Genomic DNA, 11,745 nt, shown 5'->3' with positions numbered 1-11,745 from the left:
AGGGGAGGAACAAAGGGAAAAGGCAGCCAGCCATGCTGCCTACAGGAGCTGGTCCATCACAGTCATCCCCACTGCCCCAGCCAGTGCCACTGCACATGGGGATGGGGCTGAAGGCAGGGAGCAGAGCTGCTTCTTACCAAAAGGGAATCTCTGCTCCTGACACCTCTGTCAGTCCACATACAGTCTGTGCACAAAGTCCTGTGGCCTCTCCCACGTGGGAGATGATCTCAAACTACGGAGTCTGCTCTGCTCTTTGAGACCAGCCAGTGCTGGCCCCATCCAAACCTCCTCGTGTCCAACCTGAACTGGGCCAAAAGCTCACATGAGATGGCTGAAACCATGAGCAGAGAGGCTGTGGCTCAGAATTCTGAACAGAAGGCACTGGTGCCTTAGCAGGCAGACTTGGTTGTCAGGGGAGTGCTGAAGTTTCAGATGCTCCAGACAAAGTGCATTAGAATTGCTGGTATTCCTGCTGGAGCATGGACACTTGCTTGAAACCTGAACAAGTCCCATTCCAACACTGGTACTGAACAAATTCCCTCACTTCCCATGCTCCCCATGCAGCACTAAGAGCAGGGATTGCTCCAGTTCAGGGCTGGCAGGAACAGAGCCAGGACTGTGCTTACACCCCACTGCAGGAAGTGCCCTAGTGCAAACCTGGGACTTAAGTTCCTAATTTTAGCTCTGCTTTTTCATGTGCTGCTGACTCAGTTAATTTCACCACAGACCTGTGTCTTCTGTATGTGATGGGGAGTTAACAGATGACCTGCTTGGGTGGAAGAAATGAAGTTGATCATAAAACTCTCCAGAGGCTTTGAGCTAAGGAATAGCGGGATGAGATGGAGATGAGCAGATCTCTGCTGTTTATGTCAAACTCCAGGCCCACTTTACTAATGCAACCAAACAACTGAAATCTGACTCTGGGCTGCACTTGCTTGTCAGCAGAGAATGAAGTAGCTCTGGAAACAAAAACAGAGGCAAACAGTGGAAGAGGGTTTTCCCATGAAAAAAACCTCAGGGGTGCTGAACCTCAGGTTCCTACCCGAGGCCACTGCAGGGTACTGACAGGGACACAGGTGTGTAACCTGACTGAACCCTGTGACCTGCCACACACTCTGGGCTGGGGACTGTGGCCACAGTGCCACCCATCCAGCTCTTCCCAGCTGCTCTCTGTATGAGCCTCCCCTCACTCCATGGAAACTGCAGCGGAGTTCGTGTCTGGGCTATGCAGCTGCCAAGCAAACAGGCTGGAACATCCAGGGATGGCAGCAGAGCCCCAAACCCAGCACTTCTGAGGAACTGTGCCACAGTTGGTACTTCTCCGTATTTCCAGCTGTGGAGATGGACTCAAAATATACACCCATGAAATTTTCTGCAGGGAAAGCATATGCCCTTTGGAGAGCGTTTTCCTGGGAATTAAATGCAGAAGAAAGGCTGGAGATTGGGAGGCTGGTTAGGAGAAAGCTTTAGTTTGAGGGGGAGAAATAAATACCTGAAGAGAGCTGGGCAACCTTGACAGGCAGGAATGGAGCTGTTCACAGTGGCTGACAGAGTAACAAGGTCAGACAAGAATGCTGGAGCAGCCTGGTAAGCAGGGAAGAGCATCACAAGGATAACACAAGCAGGGAGGGTTTGTGGATCTTGGGCAATTTCTAGGCTTTGTATTTTTATATTTTAAAAAAACTAATAAAACTAGTGATGAGGAGGGATGAAAAGAGGATTAAACATTCTGGCTAAGAATAAACCTTTCAAACGCAGCAGGGTCAGGAAATAGGGGTGAGAGTTTTACACTTCACACCCAAGACAGACCAAAAGCCAAGGATGAGAACAAGGAGCAATGGGACTGGCAGCAGGAAACCCCAAACCCAGAATGTGTAATTTACATAGAGAAGGAAAAAAAAAGGGGCTATGGAGGGATGAGCAAAGAATTCTTTACAAAATCAGTATCTGGGAAGGTTAAAAATACCCCCAAAAAAGTTTCTGATGTGATTGCAAAATATATATAAAAATACTGGGATTTTCCTTGCTGGTTAACTATGAAAAACAGAAAATCAAAGTAGGTCCATCAAATGCCAACTGGGATGATATGGAAGGGGAATAAACACCTGACACAGAGGATGTGACATTCATTGGTGCAACAGAAAAACAGCAAGAAGAAATACTGCAATTCATGTAAGTTTTAAAACTTTATTTCAAATACCCATGGTTTCCTTTTATATTATTAATGTGCTAGAAGTTCACACTACTGGCAGAATACAGGTCATTTAAAATATACAATATTCAGACACATTTATATGTAACAGAAATTATGGAATGTATTTACAGACATACAGCATGGGATGAAGCTTTAAAATCCTTTACTCTATTACTTACACGTTTACACTGTTTTCAGAAATAACAAAATTAGATCACTTTGTAAAACATCACAATATCTATACAAAAGAATTTTTTATGTCCAAATTCACCTTACAAGTCCTCTGTTTCTAAAACAGTTTTTCAAAGAACCATTTATAGCCATAAAGGGGTAAGAATACCATTTGCCATCCTGCTACCAAGAACAACAGAGGTGCTCTGGCCCTGTTGTAAAAAGCTGCTCCTGGTGGATTTTAAGCAGAGGGTGGGGCCTTTACAAAAGCCTCTCCTTCAAAGGGGGGACCCCCAGCTGCTCTGCCCTGCCCCCCCAGTGCCATTAGGGGCTCTCGAGTGCCTGGGCCACTACACCTGGAGTGTGTGACCTTGCAGAGCCTCAGACACTGCCCAGAGCTCACCAGGTTTGAGGATGGAGTGTGACACCATGGAGTCGCTGTAGGAACACCAGCAGCACCAAACACTGAGGTGGATCCCTCCCACATCCTCCAACACACACAAATGCCCCGAGGAGGAAAGACCTCTCTTCTTTAACACATAAAACAGAACTTTATACATGTTTTCTTTCAAATACCCTTTCCATGGGATACAACAAAAATTGCACATAACTACACTGAAAAATCCCAACCCATTTTGCAAGAGAGAACGGAAGTGGGTTTGGTGTAACACGTTAAATAAACTATATTTTGAAACTTAAGGATTGGATTTTTGTCCTAAGCATCTGGACAAGGTTTAGCGCTTGCCAGCCTGAAAACACAAGATTACAAATGTCAAACTAACACAATTACCTACACTGAAACTGCTAGAATGAATGCTGCTCACAACAAAGTACCTGGCGCCAGGGACCCTCTGCCTGCCTGGCCTCCAGCCACAGGTGGCCGTAAGCCACTCATGGCTGTGAGCCACACATGGCAATGGGACATGGCTGCTTCTTGCAGGTCAGACTCGAGTCCCCACCCCATTAAAAACTACTGTTATTAAACAACAAAATTTCCACCAACCTGAATACTGTTAAGTTTCACTTTCCTTAAGTGCTGGAGCAATCACCACACCCTCGCAATTCCATGAAGGGAATGGTTTTCTTCAAACAGGGATACTTAAATAGCCCATGATGGGTTGTGCTGCTAAATGCAACAGTCCCTATAACAACAGGTGACCTGATGTTGGAAACCAAGATGAAGTCAGTGCCTCCCTCTCTCTCAAATTACGTGCAGAGACAAACACACCAGGAACACTCTGTGGTGTTGCCTGCGAGTGGCAGCATCTTCCCCTCAGCAAACTGCAGCAGACACTTCAGACACCTCTGTGTAACCCTGTGGGAATGACCACTCCTCACCAATGGCATTAAGTGAAACACAAAAACTACTAAAGGGGGTGAGAATGCCTGTGTGGAGCTGCTCTTCCTGACGGTACTGTGAGTTCCTGGCATTCCATTCCCTGCAGGGCTCAGGGCACTGAATTTGGCCAGCATGAGGTTTCTCTTGGCAGCTGGGCACTCTTAAACACCTTCCAGCTGTTCTTCACTTGGAATGTGACCAACCAATGCCAGTAAGAAGCAACTGGAATACTTATGAGAAATAAGGGATTCAACAATCACCACAATGGCCCTTGAAAGAAATACATGAAACAAAACAAAATGGAAAAACCCCTGCAAATCAAAAGGGGAAAAATGCAGCTAAAACCAATCCTTGGCAGCTCCCACAGCAGGTTTTACTTCTGCAAAAATGACTTTTAGCTAATTTGTTCCCATTTCTTCTTCCTTTATCTGCATAAAATCCTCTCAGTGTATTCTGCTTCAACTATATCCCAGTCAGAATATGGCTGATGCCTGGAGTTGCTTTCAGAACCTCATGTACCATGTATTAGTAGCATAATGTTCAGAGATGCTTTAAATTGGGCAACACCTGACAAAGGAACCGTATGAGTGGAAAGCTGGATTTTGTAAGGCCTTTTTGTGGAGGAAAAAAAAAAAGTTAATTGATCTGGTAGTGAGCTTGGCCTTGTCATTAGGACCAGAGCATACAGACCTGTCTTTATTTTGCATATCAGCTTTCCAAGAAAATGCAAAACTTGTCAGCTGCCTCTCCCACTTCTGTAGAGTGATTTTATTAAGGGAAGAGGAATGAAGTAACAGCAGTTCTGTAAAACCAGCACATCTCTCTACATAAACTCCAACGAATAAAGGGCTTTGGTGAAAGCCTTGTCTAACCCTTCAGAGCTGCCTTAGCTGGTAGGGATTCTAATGAGCAGCAGGGCAGGCTGGCACTGCTCCCACTGCAGGGAAATGCATGGGATTCTGGTGATCCCACAAAACCACCAGAAGGGGATGTGAGGACAGGGACAATCTCCCTCCACTGCTGTAGGAAAAGTGTTCAGATAAAGACATGCTAAAACCCGACCAGAAAGTGAACCCAGCAAGAATGCTGATGGGATTAATCCCATTTGAACAGACTTAGTATCTTTTACTAAGGTGTTTCTGGCAGAGAAAACATGCAGTAATTCTTCCATTAGGAAAAAAAAAAGTGATTTTGTCTTCAACTTTTAGTAATGAAGACCTGCCAAGGCAAGTGACAGCTCTGTGAGGTTCAACCCTGTTATCAAGCACTGCAGGTTAAGATTGTGTGATGCAATTTAAAAAATACTTTAATAGAAATAGCCATTCTTTGGAGGCAAAAAACTCCATTTCTTTGCACCCTGCGGGTAAGGAAAGAAATTTAATTCCCTGTGTGCCCACTGCAGCAACACCTTTTTTTTTTTTTTTTTTTTTTAAACAAATTCCCCTAGGAATTGCTTTCCAAACTCTAAACCCATTTTTCATCCTGCAAGGTCAGTTTCTATAGCTGGCTCCAACAGCCGGCCACTGGAATTCCCTGCCCTTCTCCCAATGAACTCTCATTATTTTAAATAAGGGGCAAAAATATCGGTAATAAAAAATGTTATTGGAAACTGTTGTGATCTCCAAAAAAAATGGAGAAATGAAGTAAAACATTCCTGTCAGGAATCACGGAAACTCATTTCCTTAGAACAGAGCTCTGTGTGTTTGGATGCACTGCATGGGCAGTAAAGTCTTCAGGTCCTTCTGCTTAGCCAAGGTAACCCAAAAGGTCCCGGAGGTCTTTACACAGCAGACAAGTGGTGAAGTGGCTGCTGCTTTGGGGGTGCCAGCTCCAGGAGCGCCTGGACAGTCACAGCTACCTGTGTCAAACCCTTCTCTTCTAAAATATGCAGAGGCAAACATAATTGCTCCTGAATGGGGAACAAAACAAAGACAAAAACAAAATGGATGAAAACCACTCAACTGAAAAGAAAAAAAAAATTAAGCAAAAGGTGACTGAAATAGGAAATGTTATGGACAGGCAGCACACACACATAGGGGTAGGACATGAGATTTCTGCTGGTGACAAAGGAACCATGACCTTGACTACTCAAGAAAGGTGGCCTTGGGCTTATCTCTTGTGTTCTTTTAATAGAAAACTCTACAAATAAGAATTTGGAAAAGGATTGTGATAGAAAAGGGGAATAGCAAATTGTCTTCAATCTCTGCCCTCAGTGAGGTGGCAGCAGTTTATGAAACCAAAGTCGATGAACATAAGGGCAAAACTTTGCTTCAATACGATCAATGTGCTACAACACAGAGCAGGAGAGGAGCCACAGCTTCCTTTCCAAATCACACCTTTTGGAGACAGTCCTGCTCAGCTACAGCTGTCAGGGAAGCCCTGCTGGGGAGCAGGGAATGAGTCACTACCACTCACTCAGGTCCCCAAAGTGCCCCTGCTTAGTGGGCAGCCCCCAAAATCCTCCTGAGGAATAACAGTAATACGCAACATGCAAAAAGAGGTTTCAAACTGTTTATTAATAGTTGTGCTATTCTCAGTCTAAGATGTACTTAAAGCCTCATCCTACAGAAGTCCTTGGCACCTCCTGGCCATCCTCACTCCACAACAGTCAGGATACATGTTCAACAGTTCTCTGTATCCACAGAAAATAACTCAAGTGTGCTCTTCCTATAGGGCTACAGAGACTATTTTTCATGTGTTATTTTCACATCAACTGGCATTTCTCCACTCATTGAGTCTTTACTGATTTCTGAAGTTAAAGAAATCCTTCAGCACAAACAGTGGCAGCCAACACTCCTCCCACAAAGCTCCAAGCAGAGAAAACAAGTGAGCCCCGACTGAAATTCTCATAGAAAGCCATATGCTCAGGCTAAAATACATTTTTCTTCCAGTAAATGTATATTACTATGAAAAAATTGTGCTTTTTGAGAAAATACTTGTAAACTTGAGTAAATATGCCTTATCTTTTTTCTTATGTACGCAAACAGATAAGGGGGGAAAAGCTTTGGAATGACTCCATATCACAGACATAATGACAAACAAAATTTAAAAACTGGAAGGCACTGTTAGTGTAAAACCCCTTGCAGCTTTTATCACAGTGTTCATTAGAAGTTAAGAAACACAGGAACCGAGTTCATTTTAGTTCATACCAGTAAGCAGTGCAAAAATAGCTTACTTAAAAATAAAACAATCTCCCCCTGTCAAAAGTCCCTTCTTTACTCAGTGATGTTTGGCTTGGACAGAACACTTTGTGTGACTTGGACAGAAGGCAGCAGCTCTTACTTGCTCCTTTGATAAATACTCACTTCATGGTACAAGAGCTTGTGAGACCCACATACTCGTAACACATTTTTACTGGTAGTGACCACATTTGCAACTGGACTCCTGTGTACCTTAAACTGTGCTTCAGAGGTGTTCCAGGTTATGGCTGGAATGCCAACACCAATAGCACCAGGCTTCCAAGCCATTTACTGCACTTGCAGATATAACAGAAATTTATTGAACAGACATTTGGAACAGCCATTTCCTGAACACTTACCTGTCACTGGTTTCTGAGCAGAGCTCCCTGAATGGATCTCCACTCTGGGGAGACATGGTCTGTTACACACATGGGGAGTGCCCTGAAGTTCTGAGGTGTCCCTGAGACATTAAAGCATTAAAGCACCAGGATGCTTTCCCTGGGGAGGGAAAGGTTGTGAAGCTTTATGGAAGACTACCTGAGTTTTGTAAAACAGTGAAGAGTGCTTGTGCAGCTGGGACTTATATTTGTGCAATTGCATGATACAAGTGTTTCTGACAATGACAGGATAAGAGGATGAAGGGCGTTAGCATGGAACAAGCTTGGGTTGGGGCATCCAAGATCAAGTGACAATCCAAGAAATTTTTGGTAAGTCTTATACAGATTAGAGTAAAATGCTGACATTCTGTAGCACCTGATAGGATCATAAAGATGTTTCTTTCTATGCCATAAAACTTTTCTCTTAAAGCTGTTGAAGAGCTTAATTTCTCTGAGATTTTTCTGCTTGAACTGTTACAAAGTTCAAGTAGCTCAGGATTCATTGACAGTTGTTTTAAAAATCCTGATGCTAAGTAACACAGCAGAGTATATAAATCTGAGAAATCAAATGCTCTCAGAAGCAGGATAAAGGACTGGGGTAAGAAACCAAACCAGTTAGAAAGTTCTGTGCACAACACCAGACCATGTCTCCTAAGACTGTAAGACCGCATTGAGAACATTGACATTGAAAAAAATACTTCACATTGTTTAACATTTTTCATCAGATAATCCTCAAGCAATTTACCAAAGTGGCTGCATTTCCCATTATACAGATGGGGGAACAGAGGTACAAACTGACACTGCAGTTTTCACTACACCACTGGTCAGCAGACTACAGCATGCACCACGTGTCCTGAGCTCAGCCCTCGCTCGAGCCCAGGCACAGCACCTCCTCCCTTGGAAAGCATTTCATCTGCTCAACGTGACACAGCAAACACAAATGGGAATTGGTCACGGATGGTGCTGTGGGTGCACCAAGGTGTTTGCACATCGTACTTGTCACCTCTGTCCCATCCGTGGGAAACAAAGCACTTCATACACACAGTCTTGGCAAAGCCCAGAATCTGTTCCCAAGCACTGGAGTGACGGAGGGAGGAAGCAGCACCACTATCCTTCACTAGAGAAAAAAGACCCAGCGATAGAACATACAGAGCGTTAGCATTAGAGTACAGTAAAACACCACAAAGCCCCAGAGCTGAACGGAAAGGGACACAAGACTGGATTCTTCTGAATCTGTCCCCAGGGAAAGAAGAGTCTCAACTGTTCTTTTAACGCTGAGGTTTAGCTGGAGAATGTCAGAAGGGGAACAAAGATTGTCCTGTCCAGAGTGTGTGAGCAGGAAGGGAAAACAGACAGAAAAAAACGGTCAGTCAGTTAGCCATAGCAACATCCACGAAGCAGTTATCAGACATCTCAGATACAACCTACACATTTGAGAAGCACATCACAGCTGGTTAATTCTCACACAGAAATCTGCAAGACTCCCACTGCACAGAACTCAATGTCAGTATTTAGTGTTCAGTCACCTCTCTGGCTCCAACATGTAACTATTCCTTGTTGTTAAAAACAGCAGTTTACACAAAGCCTGAGTGAAACCCATTTTTCTCCAGAAGTGACGAGGTTACAGGTATCTGAGATGCTGCTGGCATTGAGTACTCAGCAAAGTTCAGCCTCCTCATGTAACTTAATGAAAACAGCAGGACAAGGAATTATTTATGTGTAACTGATGCTTGAATACAGCATCCTGCAGAAATATCTATTACTAATTAGAGTTTAAGAGTTCTGTAACTATTCCCATTATGTGTCTCTTGTCTCCCTTTCCCACAGGTAACTGCTAATAATCAGTGAAATCTAGATGCATGGATCAACCTGCTCAGCTGATGGTTTCCTTTGATCCAAGGGCTTTAAAACCACCCAAGTCCTACAGAAATTGCTGCTCTGCTGTGGTCTCTAATTAGCCCTTTCTGAAAGTAGCCTTCCCCTTAAAAGACAAGCATTCCTAGATGGATCCATGCTTTCACAAAGCCTATTATTTTTGTAATTAGAATGGAAATGTAATGAAAAACCTGCAGGCAACTTTTCAAGAAAAACATACTAGGCTGCCATGCCATTCTTACATACAGGTATCTTATGTTCACATCTCAGTAGAGATGCAATGCAGACATGTGAGAGCAGCTTTGGAGTTCATGGGGGGCATTTTACTAAGTTTTCCCAGAGAGACCCTCCTTGAACTCTTTCACATTAAAACAAGATATATATGAGAAAAACAGGAGGGTTCTACACAGTAGGGGTAGTAGATGAAGCAGTCTGAGTTTATAGGGGACTTTTTGACTGGCCTTTGTGTTTGTTTGGTTTTGATTGTGGGTCATTCCAGTGATCTTTGTACTGCAATCCCATAAAAATTGTATCTTCATACTTGAGGGAGCTATAAATAGGGAAGCTGGGATGGAATTGCTCAATTCCCCAGATGAATTTATATTGTGCAGTTCTGCTGGGATTGAAAGTCCAAAGGTTTTTAGGGGACTAAAGCAGTGCAGGATCTCCCAGAATCAACAATCACTTATAACTCCCTAGCCCCTTCCAACACGATTCACCACTGAGCCATGTGAAATTGCCAGGCACCTCAATAAATAAGTCATCCTAAAATCCCAGTGGCTCAAATATCTGCAAGTGATCTGAAAACACCAGAAAATCCAGCATGAGCGACTCAAGAACTGCCTTTAGATATAGCTGGGAAATGAGTCACAGGGTCTACTTCTCCCTTTCAGAACACAAAAGAAACCAGCACCTACAACAAAAGCACCAGTGCTCAGCAATGTAAAAATCCAAATCAATTAGTGCACTGAAAGGGAAAGCAGGAAAAATATAATGTCATGAAACTATTTGTACTGAGACTGCTGCTGAATAAGACCAAGTGCAAAGGACAGGACAGCATAAAACAGGGTAAGTGGATCAACAGGATAAGATGGACTATTTAATATGTGTCCACCTCCTAGATGTAGAAGTTTCAAAAGAGGACAAGGAAGACAGACTTCTACCATTGGTACATAACAAAAGAAGTAGGAACTATGCAGACAGCTACCATCAGAGAAAGGCCAATAATTCTGTGACTTGTTGATAAGACAGTAAAGACACTCAGGTAAGAAAATTATTGTGAAGGAACATGAAAAGCTTTGGGATTAAAAAACCCACATGCAAACCATCATCCACATTTTATTCCATTTTTTTAAAGCTGTCACATACCTAATATTAAGAAAACGTAACTGGTTTTATAGAACCTGCCAGTTCTAAAGACAAACTCTAAGTCCATCAGCTATTATGAATTTGATGCACAGTATTTAAGTAAATGTGTATGAAAATATAAAATCTATATACTACAAGCTGATAAACTGTATCTGGCTTCATTTTGCTCTGGAAGACCATGCAAGGTAAGTCTGATCTATACTGTAGGACAGCTTGTACCTGAACCTTCTAAACTTTTAATCATTTTGTTTTAATCTAATATTCCAAAGAATGTTTTATTTTCTGAAGCACCAGGCAAAACTGCATCTGAAATATTATATCAGGACAGCAGAAATACATACCTGAGGCACTCCAATCCTTCTGCAAGCTTCCAAGAAATTCTCCACATTTCGTCTGCATTTTGCCATTGTAAGTTTAGGCTGCAAAGAAGCAAAAGCATAGTGTTCTTAACTGGCAAGGTTTTAAAACATTTTTATTTTTTATTTAAATAAAACTCTTAATAAATCTCTTTGCCAAAAACACTGTGCTGACACAAGCTTGTCTAATTCAAAGCAGGCTCTGCTGAAGTTTGCTTTTCTTAGAAAACCATCCCAGTTTTCAAAGTTGTTTTATGAAAAGCTAAGTTATGAATACTGGATGATTTCAAAAAAGGGACACTTCTAAGCCCTGCAATATTTATATACACAGTGTTATATAAAACCGGCTAACACTTTCAGGGACTATAGTATAATAATTTTAAAAATGTCTTGATGAAATGCACATCCATGCCTTCCATGCTGTGATTTCAGAGCAATTTCATGACATAAAGCAATCCAGAGTCTGTTCTGGATTACTGTAATGCAAAACTATATAAATATAAAATCATACTTCAATTAACAAAGGGGTAAAAAAATAAAGGCTAGATGAAACCAAAAAATAATGTCAGAAAGCTGGAAGTGAAGCTTGCTTCTTGTCAGCCTCTTGTAGATGTGTTAAGTGGAGCTGTTTGAATTGCACTCATTGGCACTTTTTCAACTGAGGTTTTTTTCTGCAGTCAGCTTTCATAGCTCTTCAGACATACCACAGCACAGGCTCTGCTCTATCTTGTTCCTGCTCTCAAACCTTATTCTCTTCTGGTTCAAGAGACACAAACTCCCTGCTCCTGTGAACACACTTTGGAGCAGGAGGCAACAGCCTCCAGGTGTTCAACACTTCTCTAAGTGATGGGGTTCCTTCTGTCCCCTTCATGTGCTGCATTTCCCC

At 42.6% G+C, this 11,745-nt stretch overlaps 1 protein-coding gene across 14 annotated transcripts in view; it reads right to left on the bottom strand.

Moving 5' to 3' along the window:
- Window positions 1-2,173: 2,173 nt before the first annotated feature.
- LRCH3 (leucine rich repeats and calponin homology domain containing 3) overlaps window positions 2,174-11,745 on the bottom strand; it is a 62,944-nt gene continuing 53,372 nt past the window's right edge. For 10 of the 14 annotated variants that reach the window (XM_033068215.2, XM_033068221.2, XM_033068219.2 and 7 more), the window contains 2 exons: window positions 10,845-10,922; window positions 6,202-8,578 (listed from right to left, as the gene is read on the bottom strand). In XM_033068215.2, coding sequence (XP_032924106.1) covers window positions 8,378-8,578; window positions 10,845-10,922 — 279 coding nt within the window. In that variant the 3' untranslated portion in view covers window positions 6,202-8,377. Of the gene's footprint in view, window positions 5,614-6,201; window positions 8,579-10,844; window positions 10,923-11,745 lie in introns of those variants that run through there. The other 4 variants (XM_033068218.1, XM_033068223.1, XM_033068229.1 and 1 more) reach the window with 1 other exon arrangement.

Source organism: Catharus ustulatus, chromosome 10 (assembly GCF_009819885.2).
Source record: "Catharus ustulatus isolate bCatUst1 chromosome 10, bCatUst1.pri.v2, whole genome shotgun sequence".
Lineage (NCBI taxonomy): Eukaryota > Metazoa > Chordata > Aves > Passeriformes > Turdidae > Catharus > Catharus ustulatus.
Note: the sequence above shows the minus strand (reverse complement) of the source record. Positions and strands in the feature narration are given on the sequence as shown.